The sequence below is a fragment of the Melanerpes formicivorus genome, unplaced genomic scaffold (genome assembly GCF_026170545.1).
Source record: "Melanerpes formicivorus ecotype bairdi unplaced genomic scaffold, bMelFor1.0.p_v2 SCAF_26, whole genome shotgun sequence".
Lineage (NCBI taxonomy): Eukaryota > Metazoa > Chordata > Aves > Piciformes > Picidae > Melanerpes > Melanerpes formicivorus.
In genome coordinates, this window is record NW_027142378.1 from 7,765,400 (window position 1) to 7,784,330 (window position 18,931).

Consider the following 18,931-nt stretch of genomic DNA (forward strand, 5'->3'; position numbering starts at 1 on the left):
TCCAGGCTGGCTGAGTCAAAAGTACCACTTTTAATGAAGTGCCAAACTAAGCAAACTCTTCCCCATCAGCACTGTGGCAGGTAGGAGAGTGGAACTTACACACTAATCATAGTATCATAGTATCATTCAGGGTTGGAAGGGACCACAAGGATCATCTAGTTCCAACCCCCCTGCCATGGGCAGGGACACCCCACACTAGATCAGGCTGGACAGAGCCTCGTCCAGCCTGGTCTTAAACACCCCCAGGGACGGGGCCTCAACCACCTCCCTGGACAACCCATTCCAGGGTCTCACCACTCTCATGGTGAAGAACCTCCTCCTCACATCTAGCCTGAATCTCCCCACCTCCAGCTTCATTCCATTCCCCCTAGTCCTATCACTACCTGAGATCCTGAGAAGTCCTTCCCCAGCCTTCCTGTAGGCCCCCTTCAGATACTGGAAGGCCACAATCAGGTCACCTCAGAGCCTTCTCTTCTGCAGACTGAACAGCCCCAACTCCTTCAGTCTGTCCTCATAGGAGAGATGCTCCAGCCCTCTGATCATCCTTGTGGCCCTTCTCTGGACATGCTCCAGCACCTCCACATCCCTCTTGTAATAGGGGCTCCAGAACTGGACACAGTACTCCAGGTGGGGTCTCACCAGGGCTGAGTAGAGGGGGAGGATCACCTCCCTCGCCCTGCTAGCCACACTTCTGATGCAGCCCAGGATCTGATTGGCTTTGTGGGCTGCAATTGCACATTGAGAGCTCATGTTGAGCTTTTTGTCCACCAGCACCCCCAAGCCTCTCTCCTCAGGGCTACTTTCCAGCCAGTCACTGCCCAGCCTGGATTTGTGCCTGGGATTGCCTCGACCCAGATGCAGGACCCTGCACTTGCTCTTATTGAACCTCATGAGGTTGGCTTGTGCCCACCTCTCCAGCCTGTCAAGGTCCCTCTGGATGGCCTCCCTTCCCTCCAGCGTGTCTGCTGCACCACACAGCTTGGTGTCATCAGCAAACTTGCTGAGGGTGCGCTCAATGCCACTGTCCATGTCACCCACAAAGATGTTGAACAAGACAGGTCCCAGGACTGATCCCTGAGGGACTCCTCTTGTCCCTGGCCTCCACTGGGACATGGAGCCATTGACAGCCACTCTTTGGGTGCGGCCATCAAGCCAGTTCCTTATCCACCTAGTGGTCCACCCATCAAACCCATGTGTCACCAGTTTGGAGACCAGGATGTGGTGCGGGACAGTGTCGAAGGCTTTGCTCAGGTCCAGGTAAGATCAAAGATTTAGCTGCTATCTATAGTCACAAATCAAAGCATAAGAGATTTGTTAGGGTTGGAATGGACCTCAAAGATCATCATGTTCCAACCCCCCTGCCATGGGCAGGGACACCTCACACTAGATCAGCTTGCTCACAGCCACATCCAGCCTGGCCTCAAAAACCCCCAGGGATATGTCCCATTATGACTAGATTGGTGTGAAGGAAATAGTGATAACCTTGCACCTTTGAGAGCAGGTCCACAAGTGCAAGGTGCTCTGGAAAACATACAGCTACTGAAGTTTCCTGGGGGCACTGTTTGCTTCTTTAGTGCTCTGTTTGCCTGACACTGAGCCACCTGATCCTGGTTCTTCCTTGCTACGCATGCCTCAAATATTTTTGGAGAGAACTGTTGCCATATTCTTTCAAGCAATATTAAAACAGAACTCTGAATGCTTCCTACATGAATAAATTCATCATCACAGTACTGCTTCCAAAAAGGTGGTGTGGTAAAAGCAAGATTTGGTTCAAATCTTGTCTTCCCTCTCTTTCTCTTCCCTTTTTTTTGTCTTCCCTCTCTTTCTCTTCCCTTTTTTTTGTCTTCCCTCTCTTTCTCTTCCCTTTTTTTTGTCTTCCCTCTCTTTCTCTTCCCTTTTTTTTGTCTTCCCTCTCTTTCTCTTCCCTTTTTTTTGTCTTCCCTCTCTTTCTCTTCCCTTTTTTTTGTCTTCCCTCTCTTTCTCTTCCCTTTTTTTTGTCTTCCCTCTCTTTCTCTTCCCTTTTTTTTGTCTTCCCTCTCTTTCTCTTCCCTTTTTTGTCTTCCCTCTTTTTGTCTTCCCTTTTTTTTTGTCTTCCCTCTCTTTCTCTTCTCTTCCTTTTTTTGTCTTCCCTTTCTTTCTCTTCTCTTCCTTTTTTTTTGTCTTCCTCTCTTTCTCTTCCTTTTTATTTGTCTTCCCTCTCTTTCTCTTCTCTTCCTTTTTTTTTGTCTTCCCTTTCTCTTCCTTTTTATTTGTCTTCCCTTTCTCTTCCTTTTTATTTGTCTTCCCTCTCTTTCTCTTCCTTTATTTTGTCTTCCCTCTCTTTCTCTTCCTTTTTATTTGTCTTCCCTTTCTCTTCCTTTTTATTTGTCTTCCCTTTCTCTTCCTTTTTTTTTGTCTTCCCTCTCTTTCTCTTCCCTTTTTGATTTGTCTTCCCTCTCTTTCTCTTCCCTTTTTTTTTTGGTCTTCCCTCTCTTTCTCTTCTTGCTTTTAAGTTCAGTTTCTGTGTGGCCTTTTGATAGCGCTTATTTCAGTAGCTGCCTTTGGTGTATCCACTTCAGAGGATTATTTTCTCACTCTGAAATACTCTTGCAGGTCTGGACTTTTCTTCACAGGCTGAGAGCTGTCTGCACAACAACCTCAGGATGATGATTTTTCAGTATCTTTCCCACAAAAGTGCAGACTGGCCTCTTTGTGATGCCAGTGGCAAAAGCCACAGAGCTTTTCACCCATAGTTATGTCTCACAGTGATGGTAGCTTTCAGCATCATGACTCCTTTTTTTCCTTCCCCCTATCTTATTGGCTAATATTTAACTGAATGAATATGATTCTTTAAACACTTAGATAGGTTAAGTTGTAAAACTTTTGTGCTGACTTGAGAGGCTTGAATTTATCTTAGTTGATTCATTCCTGGCATGAAAATACAGTATGTTTAATCTAAAAGTCAAGGTCTGTAACATCAAAGATATGGAATCTTGAAATCCAAACCAGAAGGATCATAAATTGTAATTCTCTTAAGTGACCTATGTACTATACCTCAGTGTAAAATAAACAACTGAACATACCTCCATTTCTTTTCTTCTCTACTCCTCCATTTCCTCTCTTTCTATGAAGAACTTCTTCCTAGCATCCAGCCTAAACCCGTGCCAGGGGAAGAAGTTCTTCATAGAAAGAGTGATTGGCTATTGGAATGTGCTGCCCAGGGCGGTGGTGGAGTCACCATCACTGGAGGTGTTTAAGAAGAGGCTGGATGAGGCACTTGGTGCCATGGTTTAGTTGATTAGATAGTGTTGGATGATAGGTTGGACTCAATCTCAAAGGTCTCTTCCAACCTGGTTAATTCTGTTCTATTTACAGAAACATGTGCACTGCTCTAATTAATTTATGTATAACCATTGCAACTTGAATGCAACCAGGGTAGGAGAGCTACCTGTGCACCTAAAAGGCAGGGTTTGAAGATGCAAAACCCATGTTTGTGATTTGCAGAGTTAAAACCTTCAGGCCTCCATTAACTTTGTGAGCTTGCCAGATGTGCTAATTCCTGTCAGGACAGGCTGGTAATTTGCTGCTTGAAATCAGTTGATTAGCAGTGATGAGGTCTGGGGTGACAGGTTGGACTTGATGATCTTTGAGGTCTTTTCCAACCTTACTGATTCTATGATTGATTGAACTCTTCTCTGAGTTGTAACTGCAGTTAGACCCATCAAAAGTTCCCTCCTCTAAAACCAGTGGTTAGTAAACTAGCTGTAAATAACAAAGGTGGTGGTACAGATTTTTCACTGCTGGTTTTTTTTTTGCTGCCCACAAAACCTCTTTTGTTTTGGGGTTTTTTGTGTGTCTTGTCCTCACGAGTGTCTTTGCACCCTGATGTTAAAGGGCTGATTCCTCCTTATTCTACATTTAAACCCCAAATTTATCATGGACCTTCTTAAAGGAATAAGCAGTTGTGCTAAAAACCTTAACATCCACCCACAGATTTTTCCTGTGCTAGCTGGAACTCTGTGGCCTTGACCTTTGTAATGTTGAACTTCCTTTTATTGCAGGATGGATCTCAATAGCGAAACTTCCATTAAGTTAAACAAATAGATTGAGTGTGTCAGCAGCAGAAAGAAGCATTGTCTCAGGGGTCCTAGGAAGAGCTGGTAGATAAAAAACTGAGTAGAAAAACTTTTGTCTGAATGCCTGGGAAATGACACTGCAAGCTTGTAGAATCAAAACTGAAGGAGAGGCTGAGGGAGCTGGGATTGTTTAGCCTGGTGAAGAGGAGGCTCAGGGGAGACCTTCTTGCTGTCTACAACTACCTGAAGGGAGGTTGTAGCCAGATGGGGGTTGGTCTCTTCTCCCAGGTAACCAGCACCAGAACAAGAGGACACAGTCTCAAGCTGCACCAGGGGAAGTTTAGGCTGGAGGTGAGGAGAAAGTTCTTCACTGAGAGAGTCGTTTGCCATTGGAATGTGCTGCCCAGGGAGGTGGTGGAGTCACCATCCCTGGAGGTGTTCAAGAGGGGATTGGACGTGGCGCTTGGTGCCATGGTTTAGTCATGAGGTCTGTGGTGACAGGTTGGACTTGATGATCCTCGAGGTCTCTTCACAGTATCACAGTATTGCCAAGGTTGGAAGAGACCTCAAGGATCACTGAGTCCAGCCTGGAGGTACTGTGTGGTTCTGTGTGCGTGTGAAATTCCCGCCAAGTACGCGTATGGTTTCGCACGTCTGCAGGCTTTGACTTGCACGTTCTGCCGTGCTCCACATGACTATGTTCTTGCTCTGGTGGTGACCTCTCTGGGATTGTTTAGGACAAGGAGGAACTTCTTAGGGAACTTCTTGAGTCAACAAATCTTCTACTTTATTGTACAGTGACTTAATTCCACCAGTGAAGCCATTAAAACTTCGCTGTCCTCTTTCAACCCTGTGGGAAAGCTGAGCTTGCCCTCCAGCTTTCAGTGTGCAGTCAGAGTACCCAGGCTGTGCTTTGCAGCCTGTTTTTTTCCTCTGATGCCAACAGTACTCATTAGCTCCAGTTGTTCATCTCTAGCATGATTCTTTTTTTGTGTATGTATAGGGAATAATGTTTTCACTCAGCCCTTACCTGGAGAGGCTAAACAAGCCAAGCTCCTCCAGACCCCTCTCTCTCACAAGCTGCCCTGACCCTCTCCTGAAAACTTTAGTTTTCATGGAACACCAGTGCCCAGAAATGTAAATTCTGCCACAGCTGAGCTGTGGTCACTGCCAAAGCTTCTCCTCTCCTCTGAAAACACCTAATGCCTTACACAGGCTGCTCAGGCACCTTATGCCTGTGACTCAGAGTCTGAGTAATTCCAAACTGGTAGAGTTGTAGGTTGTAGCATTGAGATTTTTTTTCCACTCCAAAGTATGTGATCTTAATTTAGTTGTGGGGGTGGGGTGGTGTTGTTTTGTGGTGTGGGTTTTTTGGTGTTTCTTGTTTGTTGGTTGTGTGTGTGTGTTTGTTGTTATTGGGTCCTCAAGTTGGTTTAGGAGTACTTGGAAAGTATTTGGAGAACTTCTTATGAAGTCCTCTGAGCATGGCAGCTCCTGTGTTGACAATTTATCATTGTATTTGGGGAAAAGCAAGCTCACTTGTTAAATTTGGGCATTCAGTGAGTCATGTGTTTGAAAAGAAATTGTGGCATTAATGAATCACTTCGTGTTCAAGTGCCCATACATCCTGTAGAAAAAGTAAAGAGCAAAACTAAGCTTTACTACTCACTTTCTGAGAGCTTCTGGTGAGTCTATTCATGGTTTGAAGATACTGCCTGATAATCTAAACAACATCTTCTGTTTTTCAAGGTGCAGATCAAAGAGCAGATACATACCTTGAAGGAAAAGACCAACTGGGAGGGTGGTTCCAATCCTCTCTCTTAACTAGTGTGGCAGCAAGGAAGAAAGCACCATATAAGTAAGTGTGTGGATTGCAAGCACGTTGCTAGCTCATGCCTTAAATACCAGGCTTTTGGAAGTGTGGAGTGTGGGCAGCAGTGCTTGAACCAAGAGAAGCCAAACCATGATGAAGTGTTTATGTCCTTTTCAGTATAAAGTTTTTCTTGCATTAGATTGGAATGGATTCCTTGTTTAGATTTTTTTCCATCATCACACATTGTACACTTTGGCCACAACAACCCCATGCAGTGCTACAGGCTGGGGTCAGAGTGGCTGGAGAGCAGCCAGGCAGAGAGGGACCTGGGGGTGCTGGTTGATGGTAGGCTGAACATGAGCCAAGCAGTGTGCCCAGGTGGCCAAGAAGGCCAATGGTATCCTGGCCTGCATCAGGAACAGTGTGGCCAGCAGGAGCAGGGAGGTCATTCTCCCACTGTACTCAGCACTGGTTAGGCCACACCATGAGTCCTGTGTCCAGTTCTGGGCCCTTCAGTTTAGGAAAGATGTTGACTTGCTGGAACCTGTCCAAATGGAGGTTTTCTGTATGTTTTGGCTTAGAAATACCCTCCTTAGAAATATGTTTTTCACATAGATTTCTGTTTTTCTGCTGAGGTTTTGTTTTCACTAAAATCTCTTCTTCAGGACACTGGTAGTTCATGGATTTACCCTTGGTGAGAAAGGGGAGAAGATGTCTAAATCCATTGGCAACGTGGTTGACCCTGATGTAGTTATCAATGGAGGTGAAGTAAGTCAAACATTTGAGTTTCTTAGCATGGCTAGTTACAGTTCTGTTTCACTGCCAGATCCTGCAGCTGCCTTGTGACATGTTTTTCTCTAAAGAGCTGTCTTGTAGCAGAACTCCCTGAGGCTCTTCTAAAGGCTTTGGCTACGCTGCAGTTCTATTTGATACCTTTGTTCTGTGCCAAGAGAGGATAAAATGCATTGTGTAGAAGGTGTGGAATGGTTCCTTTTCACTTGGGAACACTCTTGATGGTGTGATTAGTCTGGAGAGGAGAAGGTTGAGGGGGGAATCTTATTAAGGCCTGTAAATATCTGAGGGGTGGGTGTTAAGACACAAATGATGGTCTCTTTTCAGTGGTGCCCAGTGATAGGACAAGGAACAACTGGTACAAGCTGGAACACAGGAGGTTTCACCTTAGCATGAGAAGAAACTTCTTTACTGTGAGGGTGGCAAAAGCCTTGGAGCAGGCTGCCCAAAGAGGTTGTGGAGTCTGCTCCTCTGGAGACTTTCAAAACCCACCTGGATGCATTCCTGTGTGGCCTGCCCTTGGTGATGCTGCTTTGACAGAGGGGTTGGACTCAGTGTCCTCTAGAGGTCCCTTCCAACCCTTAACATTCTGTAGTTAAATAAATAATCAACCTTTGCTTCCAACTGACTGAAACCTACAAGCTAGGCCTAGCAGCAAGGCACTCAGAGCAGCACTTGTAGCCCAGCAATTCCCTCTCAGAGGAGGCTGTTTATTGACTGTGGTCAGGGAGGTTGGAGGTGTTCAAGAGGGGATTGGACGTGGCACTTGGTGCCATGGTCTAGTCATGGGGTCTGTGTTGATAGGTTGGACTCGATGATCCTCGAGGTCCTTTCCAACCTAAGTTTTACTGTGATACTGCAGGTGATGCTCTGGACTTTTTTCCCCTCCCCAGCCCTGCTGTTGCTCTTTCGGAGGCTGAGAAGCAAATCTTGTAAGTTGAGAGGAAAAAAAACCTTACAAAGACTTGCTTATCTGCTTCAATCACACACACAACAGTTCCTTCCAAAAGGGGAGATGCCATTTTCAGACTTGAAGGCAGGGTAAAAAAAGCTGTCTGAAGGGGAGCAAAAAAAAAAGTATGTAGATTTAGATACTGAGATTGCTGTTTTAATGTCAAGTGTTCAAAGGCTTCAAGGTGAGTTTATCTCAGCTTAGCTGAGTTCTAGCATTTCCTGTACAGGGATTGCTGCAAGTCTATATTGTAGTAAGTTGTGTTAAAAGAGGGTGGAGACCTCTAAATGCTTTCTGGACAGGCTGACAACTATGTGCACAGCACTGGTAGCACAGGCTTGTGCTGCTCACCATGCTGCAGGGCCCCCAGCACCTCTACTGATGTGCCTTCCTTTCTCCCCTCAGGATCACACCAAGGATCCGCCGTACGGCGCCGATGTTCTGCGCTGGTGGGTGGCTGAATCGAATGTTTTTGCTGAGGTGATGATTGGGCCTGTTGTGCTTAATGCTGCAAGAGATGATATCAACAAGGTAACAGCCAAATATGCTTAAGCTTTCCATTCTGAGGACAGGTCCTCTATATAATTGGGGCACTGGTGAAGACATACCTAGAGTAGAGTGTTCAGTTCTGGACTGCTTACTATAAAAGCGTGCTGGAGCGTGTCCAGAGAAGGGCAGCATGGCTGGGGAAGGGCCTAGAGCACATGGCCTATGAAGAGCATCTGAGAGAGCTGGGGTTGTTGAGTCTGGAGAAGAGGAGGCTGAGGGGAGACCTCATTGCTCTCTACAACTACCTGAAGGGGGGTTGGAGCAAGGAGGAGGTCAGACTCTTCTCCTTGGTGGCAAGTGGCCAGACTAGAGGAAATGGTTTCAGGCTGTGCCAGGGAGGGTTTAGTCTGGACATAATTCTTCACTGAAAGGGTTCTCAAACATTGGAATGGTCTGCACAGGGCAGTGGTGGATTCACAATCCCTGGAAGTGTTCAAACAGCATGTGGACCTGGTGCTTAGGGACGTGGCTTAGTGTCAGCCCTTCAGTGCTGGGTCAAAGGTTGGACTGGATGAGCTTGAAGGCTTCTTCCAAACAGATATATTCTTTATTCAGTTAGTGTTGACCAAGTAGAATTAATTGCAAAACTTCTCAATCTTTAGCCTAGAAAGCTTTTCCAAACTCCTTTAGTGGGTGCTGCTGCTTTCTACAGCTGTGGTTCAAACAGCAGAGCGTGCTAAGGGAAAGGACTAGTTTTTGCAGCCCTGTCTTTAATCTCCTATAGGTCCTTTTGGTCTCTGATCTTCCTGATGCTTTTGTAACTATTCAAACAATCATTTTGAACACCAGCCAACTTTTAGGTAGCTGACTATAGAATATGATCACTCCATGTTTCATCTGAAGTGCAGGCCATGACCATTTTGGTTTGCTGTTTCCCTAAGCTGCGGAACACGCTGCGCTTCATGCTGGGAAACGTGACTGGCTTCAACCCAGAAACAGATTCCATCCCCCCTTCAGAGATGTACATAGTGGATCAATACATGCTGCATCTATTGCAGGATTATGGCAACAAGGTAGGGGGAAAATTTTACTTAGATGAATACATGCCTAATGCTTTCTATTGCTCAGAACCTATAGGGAAAATTCTTTGACTGTATGATTAGAGTGGATGTGTAGAGTAAGCAAGTGGTGATCACAAAGATGGTTTTGATGCACTGGGCACTCCCTTAAGCCCCTTTCAAGTTTCTAGAGGGTTTGTTTTGAAGCGTTCTTAAGTTGGTTTTGACATCATGTGAACAAAAAGACACAAAAAACCCACAGCAAAATAAAAATGAAGCAAACCAAAACTCCCCAAACCCCCTAAACAGGGGAAAAGCAAAAAACACCAAACACCAAAAAACCCCCAACCCCAAACAAACAAACAAACATAGCCAGCAGGTCGAGGGAGGTGATTCTCCCCCTCTACTCAGCTCTGGTGAGACCCCACCTGGAGTACTGCACCTAGTTCTGGATCCCCTATTACAGGAAGGATCTGGAGGTGCTGGAGTGTGTCTGGAGAAGGGCTATGAGGATGAGCAGAGGGCTGGAGCTCCTCTCCCATGAGGACAGACTGAAGGAGTTGGGGCTTTCCAGTCTGGAGAAGAGAAGGCTCCAAGGAGACCATACTGTGGCCTTCCAGTATCTGAAGGGGGGCTACAAGAAAGCTGGGGAAGGACTTTTTAGGGTGTCAGGGAGTGATAGGTCTGGGGGGGAATGGAAAAAAAACTAGAAATGGGTAGATTCAGAGTGGATGTTAGGAAGTTGTTCTTCCCCATGAGGATGGTGAGACACTGGCACAGGTTGCCCAGGGAAGTGGTAGAAGCCTCATCCCTGGAGGTTTTTAAGGCCAGGCTGGATGTGGCTGTGAGCAACCTGCTGTAGTGTGAGGTGTCCCTGCCTATGGCAGGGGGGTTGGAACTAGGTGATCCTTGAGCTACCTTCCAACCCTAACAATTCTATGCTTCTATACAACAAAGAACACCAGCTCAAACCTTGGGACATCTGCAGTCCAAAATTTCCTCATGTCTGCCACTTGGAACTGTCCTGCCCACTGAGAACACACGAGCATCAGTTCTGGGGTTCTCCCATCTTCTTCCCTTCAAATTTGAATGGAGATTAAATTTTTGTTGGTCCTGTTTGTTACCTAAATAAATTTTTCCCCCTTTCCTGTCCCAACAACCTTTTAAAAGAGGAGATGCTCCCTCCCAGACTTTGTCTCACTCCTGACAGTTTCTGTAAGTTCAGGTTCATCAGGGGTTTTCCTTGTGTGCCAGGTGCTGAAAACTGACAGCCTGTCCTTACCTCTCTGCTCCCTCTCCCAGGTTACAGAAGCATACAAAGAGTATGATTATAGCAAAGTTGTTCGATTATTGCAAGCATTCTGCTCCAGACACTTGTCTAACTTTTACTTCACCATGATCAAAGACAGGTAAGCTCATTGCTGCTTCCTTTAGAAGGGGGGAAGTTGGTCAGCTTGACCTGGAGGTAACATTGTAGGGGACTGCGAGTGAATACAGGGGTCTTGGGAGAGCATCTCATGGGGCTGGTGCTGAAGCTCAGAGGTGAAGGCTTAGCTGCTTTCCACTGTTTTTGCCATCTGTGTGTTTCTGTGCTCTCCACACTAGGGATACTGAGTAATTCTGGAAGGTAGTCATGCAATATGCATTTAAAACTCAATCAGGTTTTAAAGATAGATTCTTGGATCTGTCTTTCTACCTGGAGTCACCATCACTGGAGGTGTTCAGGAGGAGACTTGACAGGGTGCTTGGTTGCATGGGTTAGTTGATTAGGTGGTGTTGGATGATGGGTTGGACATGATGATCTTGAAGGTCTCTTCCAACCTGGTTTATTCTGTTCTATTCTGTTCTATTCTATTCTATTCTGAATTTGGGGAGGTAGGGGGAAGGGCTTTCAGCATTTATCTGGGTACACTACTGTCTTTTATCCATACAAAACACCAAGTAAAAGAATCCTAAGGATGTGAACTTTGAAAGGGCTGTTTCATGTGGGAGGGAGGTGTAGGGGGTTATACTGATTTGGGTTGTACTCACCTTTAGTTTCCACACTACAAATGAAGGGGAGTGAAAAAACTACAAAAGCTCTAATGCTGCCTTTTGTAGATGAAGCAGAACAAAGGGCTGGCAGAGCTGCAGGCTCACCTCCCTAAGACTCTCTTCTATACAAATAAAGCAGATTAACGTGCCATGGAGGAAAACTCCCTTGCTGTGCCCTCCAGTTTCAGGTGATACATGGAAAGAAAATGGCCTGAAATTGTACCTGGGAAGATTTAGGTTGAATATTAGGAAAAACTTCTTTTCTGCAAGAGTGGTCAGGCATTGGAACAGGCTGCCCAGGGGGTGGTAGAGTCAGTGTCCCTGAAGATGCTCAAGAAATGTGTGGATGTGGTGTAATGGCCATGCTGGTGGTAATGGTTACACACAATGATCTTAGCAGTCTCTTCCAACCCAAACAGTGCTGTGGTGCTGTATGTTCAGATAGCCCTCTACCCACACCACACTGCTCGCTTAGGAAGGGAAATGAAGAAAAGCTTTCCTAGGAAGGACAACCAGGTCACACTTCTGCACTGTCAGTGGCAGTCCTGGAAGTATGGTTCTCTGACTACAACTATTTCCATCTCTGCCTTGCAGGCTCTATTGTGAAGAAGAGAAAGATCCCAAGCGTCGCTCATGTCAAACCGTGCTGGCGGAGGCGCTGGACATAGTGGTGCGATCCTTTGCACCAATCCTTCCTCACTTGGCAGAGGAGGTTTTCCAGCACCTCCCTTACAAGAAAGGTAAAACACCTCTAGTATCCAAGGAACTCTTTTAGCACCCTATTTCACAGCACAGCTCAAAGGAATGCACATACAGAGATCATGAAATCATAGAATCAGTCAGGGTTGGAAGGGACCACAAGGATCATCTGGTTCCAACCCCCCTGCCATGGGCAGGGACACCCCACACTAGATCAGGCTGGCCAGAGCCTCATCCAGCCTGGTCTTAAACACCTCCAGGGATGGGGCCTCAACCACCTCCCTGGACAACCCATTATGTGCTGCTATTCTTTATTAAATAAACACCTGGACAGAGAGACAGCAAATTAACAATTCCCTTGTTGGCTTTGAAGACTCAGAGGGTGTGTTCCGGACGGGCTGGATTAAAGCAAGCCCAGCGTGGAAGAAGCCTGGCATTGAGGAAGCGATAGAAGGTGCTTGCGCCATGAGGGATTCTTTCCTCGGCTCCATCTCTGGCAAGAACGCTTTGGAATATGAGGTCATCATTGTGATTGAGCCTGGATTGCTGTTTGAGTTAATGGAGGTAAAACATCACATTGTCTGGGGGGGGGGAAAGAAGAATAATTTCTGTAAACTGTCATCTGCTTTTCACTTGCCAGAAAAATCAGAGAGGAGTTGAGGTGGGGAGGGACTGCTGGAGGTAACCCAAGCTGCCTGGCTCAGATAGGGTCAGCTACAGCAGATTGCCCAGGACTGTGTCTAGTTGGGTTTTGAGTATTTCTGAGGATGGAGACTCCCCAAACTCTGGGCTGTGTGTCAGAGTATGTGTCAAGGCCAGAATTTGACCACCTCTCTTTTGTAATTTCTCCTCTTCCAGTTTCTCTCTGCTTCTTGTCCAGCCACTGGGCACCACCAGAAGTACCTGGATGTGTCTTGTTTCCCCCTCATCTGTTACTTACAGGCGGCTGAAGGGAGCCTTCATTGCTCTCTACAACTTCCTGAAAGGAGGTGGTAGTGAGGTGGGGGTTGGTGTCTTCTCCCTGCTATCAGGTCATAGAACGAGAGGAAATGACCTGGGGAGGTCTTTCAGTAAAGAAATTTTTCCTAATAGGCATAAGTAGCCAGGCACTGGAAGAGGCTGCCCAGGGAGGTGGATTCACTATCCGTGGAGGTGTTCAGTGAACACATGGACACTGCCCTTTGGGACATGGTTCAATGGCCAGGGTGGTGTTAGGTCAAGGGTTGGACTTGATGATCTTGGAGGTCTTTTCCAACTGACTCATTCTAGGATTGTGTGATTCCCTAGGCACTGCAGGCTGAAGAAACATCTAGTGTTTCACAGCTGAATGAAATAATGATGGCTTCCCAGACCACCCTGCTGAGTGAGCTACCTAAAGAAACACCTGCGGATGCAAACATTACCAAAGGGAACTTTCTGATTAACATGGAAGGTAAGAGAATAAATCCAAACAGGTTACTGTGTGAAGCAGCTGCTTCTCTCCACTGCAACATACCAAGCTGTTCACTTCATAGGTAGAGTTGAGTCTGCTCCCTGCACCAACACCAGCTCACTAATGATGCTGTCTCCAACAGGTGGTTTTATCCGAGAGGACTCCTCCTACAAGGTTATAGCCCAACCCATCGCCAAAGCAAAATGCCCTCGCTGCAGGAGATACACTGCTGACTCCTCAAGCACTCCCTGCCCACGCTGCCTGAAGGTCATTGCTGGAAAAGGAAGCAGGTGAAGAGGTGATGCCTGTCCCAAAGCTGCTCCAACATCATGGCTAGCGATGCGTATACAAGCGGCAGCTGCCCAGCTCTGTCTGCTGAGGCCTGCAGCCCCAGATGCTTATGCCTCAGCCTGAGCTGACTTAGCCTGGGGGGCTCTGGTGGGAACCTTCTCTGTATATTATTTGTGTATATTACTTTTCAGCTTAATAAAAAGGGTGGTACAAAGTAACTGATCTATGTGGGTTTAGCAACCTCTGCTTCTAAAGTTCACTTCTGCAAGCCCTGTGAGGAGAGGCTGAGGGAGCTGGGGTTGCTTAGCCTGGAGAAAGAGGCTCAGGGTTGACCTTATTGCTCTCTACAACTACCTGAAGGGGGGTTGTAGCCAGGTAGGGGTTGGTCTCTTCTCCCAGGCACCCAGCACCAGAACAAGAAGACAGTCTGAAGCTGTGCCAGGGGAGGTTTAGGCTGGAGGTGAGGAAGAAATTCTTCACAGAGAGATTGGCCTTTGGGAGGTGCTGCCCAGGGAGGTGGTAGAGTCCCCATCACTGGAAGCATTTAAAAACAGCCTGGATGAGGCACTTAGTGCCATGGTTTAGTTGATTAGGTGGTGTTGGGTAATCTCAAAGGGCTTTCTTTTCCAACCTGGTTAATTCTGTATTCTGTAAGTGAGACCCTGCACTAAACCAGCTATTGTTTAATATATTTATACTGTCAGCAAAGTGGTTCTGCAGACCCCCAGAGGACCAGGCTTGTCTACACTCATCTTTCTGCTGCTCCTGTAAGCCAGAAGGACAAACCAAAGTGGTAACCACCAATCCCTATAAAGGAGGAAAAGGCAAAATGAAACCTCAAATTTTATTTAATCAATTTACACAAATCCACAGCAAATTAGCCACAAAATAGCACTATGTACAGAGTATTACTTACAGTACATTACAGATTTGATTGGTGTAGTGTGTCAGCTCTGACCTGATGCTGGGGCACAGCAAAACCCTTCACACAGCTGTACCAGGGTACAGGAATATAACAACTAAAAAACCATTTTCAGTTTTCCTCAGGTTCCATGGTGCACAAACGTTTCTGCAGAGTGCTGCCTGCCTTTCCTTTTTGCCCTACAGCTGTTTAAACTCTGTCATGGAAGTCAGTACAGAAATTGCTAAAGCATAAACCAAGGCTGGCCACTTGTTCTTACTAGAATCCTTACTCTTCTTTGACTTCGTGTCAGTGGAGGAAGTCAAACATTTAATAACAAAGCCTGTCACAAGAAGCCTTCATCAGGTAAAGTGCAGTGATTAGGAACTGGGGCTGCTAGAACAGGGGAAGGGAGCTGTGTAGAACAAGCCACCTTCAGAACCATTCTTCTTTTTAAGGGAAGTCTTAACCCTAGATGACAGCAGCACATACTCCAGAAAGGTAAGACCACCTTCTGTCTCCAGCAAGGCAGAACACTATGACTGTTTGTCACACACAATGCAGGTAGGAGCAGGTTACAAGATGGAGCTACTTAGTTCAGCTGACTTCAAGACAAAACCACTTTACACCAATTTCTTCCTTCCTTTCTTTGTTTTCCTCCTGGCTTCCTTTAGGTAGAAGGTAAACGGTACCAAATGATGACAGAGAATCATGTTTAATACCACCCCAACAGTGAAGATGCTCACTCTTTGATTCCCTGTAGATACCATCAATAAAAGTATGGGGTTTAAGGCTAAAGTACTCAGTACTATATATAGATCTTCAGTGAAGTTGGGTCAACTACTTAAGCAGTTTTTGACTACAAGTTAACTTGTGCAGAGATTTATAGCATACTAAGTCTTCTACAGTGGTGAGATGGGGGAACAATCGTCCAGTAAGACATTCCTTGACCTACTTAAACTCGGCAGAGCTCAATAATAAAGAAGAGGGATGCAAATCCAGTTGTAGCTGAAGCCCAGCGCTGTGGAGGCAAGACTGGGAGGTCCAGGCTAAAAGATGAGTCCATGTTTCTGGCTGGAGAACTGGATTCTCCTTCCCAAGCTGTTTCTCAGGGGGGGCTGTTGTCCCTTTGTGTTTCAGCCTGCCTCCTGCAGTTGACACTGTCACAGGTATTGCAGCTACAAGGCATAAGCCCAACACCAGCTTCTGGAAGCCCAGTTCTGGGCTTTGCATTGCTAACTTCAGAGAATGAAGTTTCTCTCGGGTGTTTCTACAGCTTGGTTTGGAGAAACAAACCATACATGGAACATGGAGACTGCAGAGGTTACTGCCAGCATGAAATACAGAATTACACAAGATGTGATTTTTGTAAATAGACTAAAACTGCTGTCAAATATATCCAGATTTGGACTACCTCAAGAAGCACTCAAGTCAGAAATAAATAACAAAGCATTTCAGCTACTGACAAGTGTACTAGAAACTAAACATCTTTCTACTAGTGGAGAATTTAAAACACACTCCAATTTAAAGTTACCTTCTGCAATTCTAGGCTGGGGAGCAGTTCTTTCTGTTCTTTCTGTCTGTAAAGTTCAGCCTCCTTGTGTAAGATCATGCATGACACCTCCAGGGAGCAGAGCTGTGCTAGCCAGCAGCATCATGAGGAGATGGCTTCCACAGCCTCCATCAGGTTCAAGGCAAGGCTGTACTGCCCGTGGTTCTCTGGCAAGTGCTCTATGACTTTGTGAACCAGTTTAGCTGTTGTGGCAATTGGCACCTCTATGTTCTGAAGTTCCTGGGGGTCCTATGGAAAAGAATAACCACAGCCTTCAGAGTAAGTTTACAGATGATCATCTGCAAGTAAGCCCTCCTCAACTTGTATAAAACACTTCACTATGGTTTATTGCTCTGACCCATGAAACTGCTTTGCTCTTCAGGAAACAGACCTAGCACCAGGAGAAATGAGAACAAATCCTTGTTTCCATTAGTACAAAAGGGCCATTCAAGCAGTATGGCTTGGTGAACACAAGCTCCCAAAAACCCAAGCAAACAAAAATGATCAACCTCTTCTCTTCCCTAGAGCTTCACTTACCATAGCTTTGACCCAAGTACACAGTGTTGAAGGAAGCCGAGCAAGGACTTCCATACCCTCCTTTGTCTGTGTGTGAAGTAAAGCAAAGGCCAGTCTCTGCCCAGCCAGGATGAGCAGCTGTGATGCAAGCACTTCTTTGTCAGTCACCTGAAGAAAGGCCTGAAAATGGGGAAAAACATAAGAACTAAGCAACCATTTCAGCACAGCTCAAGTCACTTAGCTGGAGACTTGGGAAGCTGTATCAAAAGAAACTTCTCAATACTACAAGGACCAACAGTTTTGAGACTGCTACCTGTGTTGCCTGTAATAAGGCAGGTTATTAAAACCTTTGGGAGGACAAACAGAATTTGAAGTACCTGAAAGGGGCCCACAAGAAAGCAGGAGAGGAACATTTTACAAGGGCTTGTAGTGATTGGACATGGGGAATGACTTAGATTGGGTATTAGGAAGAAATTCTTTCCAGTGAGGGTGGTGAGACACTGGAACAGGTTGCTCAGGGATGTTTTAGATGTCCCCTCCCTGGAACTGTTCAAGACCTCACTGGATGGGGCCCTCAGCTACCTGGTCTAGTGGAAGGTGTCCCTGCCTAAGGCACTACTAAGATCCCTTCCAACCCAAAACATTCTGTGAATTACTCTTTACACAATAATTAGCCTGAGCTCAAGATCTTCACTGTGAGGGGCACAGAGCACTGGAACAGGCTCCCCAGAAAGAGAGTCTCCTCCTCTGGAGACTTTCAAAACCCATCTGGATATGTTTCTGTGTGACCTGTGCTAGATTCTACAATCCTGCTCTGGCAGGGGGGGGGTTGGACTCAATGATCTCTGGAGGTCCCTTCCAACCCCTAACACCCTGTGATCTGTTTTACAGCTCAGCAACATTCCTACTTTCTGAATAGTTCTATATATACAGTATCTCATTTGCTTTTCTGCTCAAGAAAGAGGAGGATTTTCTTGTCCAAAGACCAGTAAATGTCTCACAGAAGTGGAGATTACAAGCAAAACAACCCAGGTTCCTGAAACTATTAAATACAGTAAAATAGGAAAAGGTTTGAAGTAGAAGACCAGACCTCCCTGTCATGCTCCCACTAGGTGCTGGGGAAAAGGAAAAATGAAAGTCAGTGTCAGTCTTGGAAAAGTACCTTTAGAGCCTCTGACTTTCCAGCCTGGTAATACTTGCCTAACCCTTCCAGGCATCTTAACTGAGGAAGTAATTGTAGCACAATACTTGACATAACGCTCCACTGCTTTGAAGCCATTAAAAGCTGTTGTTACCTCCTCACCAAGGTGATCCATCCCATAACTATAGAGTTCACAGACATAATGCCTTCTGATCACATCCTCGGAGATCTGAAGATACTGAGCCAGGTCTGCAGCCAAAGTTGGCCAATTCTTCCCCTTTTCAAAAGGAAACAATTCTTCTTCTGAGCCTTCTTTGGCCTTTTGTGATGAACACAGTGCTTGAACCGCTGCACTCACAACCTTCACCAAGAACTTGGGAGTTAAAAACCGCAGGTTACTTCAGTATCATTTGAAATGTTTCAGGTTTAAGCCCCTTTCAGTGCACAACTTTTACCTACCTGCTGCCGTGTGGATAACACATTGGGATCCATCTCCCCACTAGGCAGCAGCTGAATTGAAGTGAGGTCTTTGAAAAACGCATTTTTGCCCTAAAATTGAGAAGCAAAGACAGGCCTCAGAGACCCAGAGGAGTACAAGTAATCCACTTTGATCCAATACCAAGGAGTCTACTTATTTTTGACACTTAATTTGTACTGCATCTTCTGCTTCTCTAAGGACAAGCTTTTATACTGAAAGTTAAAGCCACAGAACCAACCTTTTGTTCACACAATAATAACACATCAAAGGAGGCTCAGGGGAGACCTCATTGCTGTCTACAACTACCTGAAGGGAGGTTGTAGACAGGCAGGGACTGGTCTCGTCTCCCAGGCAGCCAGCACCAGAACAAGAGGACACAGTCTCAAGCTGCACCAGGGGAGGTTTAGGCTGGATGTTAGGAGGAAGTTCTTCATAGAAATAGTGATTGCCCACTGGAATGTGCTGCCCAGGGAGGTGGTGGAGTGGCCATCATTGGGGGTGTTTAGGAGGAGACTTGATGGGGTGCTTGGTGCCATGGGTTAGTTGATTAGATGGTGTTGGATGATGGGTTGGACACAATGACCTCAAAGGTCTCTTCCAACCTGGTTTATTCTATCCTATTTCAACCTGAAAACTACCTGTCTAGTAAATTGGGGATGTGACAGACTACCAGCTGGAGCTGAACTTTGGATGTATTTCCTGGCTCTGGACCAACACACTAAGCTGGA

The 18,931-nt window shown here is 46.0% G+C and overlaps 2 protein-coding genes across 4 annotated transcripts in view; one reads left to right on the forward strand and one right to left on the reverse strand.

Annotated features, from left to right (window-relative positions):
• IARS2 (isoleucyl-tRNA synthetase 2, mitochondrial) overlaps nt 1–13,833 on the forward strand; it is a 36,730-nt gene extending 22,897 nt beyond the window's left edge. Inside the window, exons 15-23 of the mRNA XM_068153503.1 lie at nt 5,805–5,913; nt 6,534–6,636; nt 8,018–8,143; nt 9,043–9,174; nt 10,462–10,568; nt 11,788–11,933; nt 12,266–12,456; nt 13,180–13,324; nt 13,467–13,833. Coding sequence (XP_068009604.1) covers nt 5,805–5,913; nt 6,534–6,636; nt 8,018–8,143; nt 9,043–9,174; nt 10,462–10,568; nt 11,788–11,933; nt 12,266–12,456; nt 13,180–13,324; nt 13,467–13,618 — 1,211 coding nt within the window. The 3' untranslated portion in view covers nt 13,619–13,833. The remainder of the gene's footprint in view (nt 1–5,804; nt 5,914–6,533; nt 6,637–8,017; nt 8,144–9,042; nt 9,175–10,461; nt 10,569–11,787; nt 11,934–12,265; nt 12,457–13,179; nt 13,325–13,466) is intronic.
• Nucleotides 13,834–14,445: 612 nt separating this feature from the next.
• RAB3GAP2 (RAB3 GTPase activating non-catalytic protein subunit 2) overlaps nt 14,446–18,931 on the reverse strand; it is a 50,481-nt gene continuing 45,995 nt past the window's right edge. For all 3 annotated transcript variants that reach the window (XM_068153510.1, XM_068153509.1, XM_068153511.1), the window contains 4 exons: nt 18,185–18,274; nt 17,880–18,098; nt 16,606–16,764; nt 14,446–16,317 (listed from right to left, as the gene is read on the reverse strand). In XM_068153510.1, coding sequence (XP_068009611.1) covers nt 16,171–16,317; nt 16,606–16,764; nt 17,880–18,098; nt 18,185–18,274 — 615 coding nt within the window. In that variant the 3' untranslated portion in view covers nt 14,446–16,170. The remainder of the gene's footprint in view (nt 16,318–16,605; nt 16,765–17,879; nt 18,099–18,184; nt 18,275–18,931) is intronic.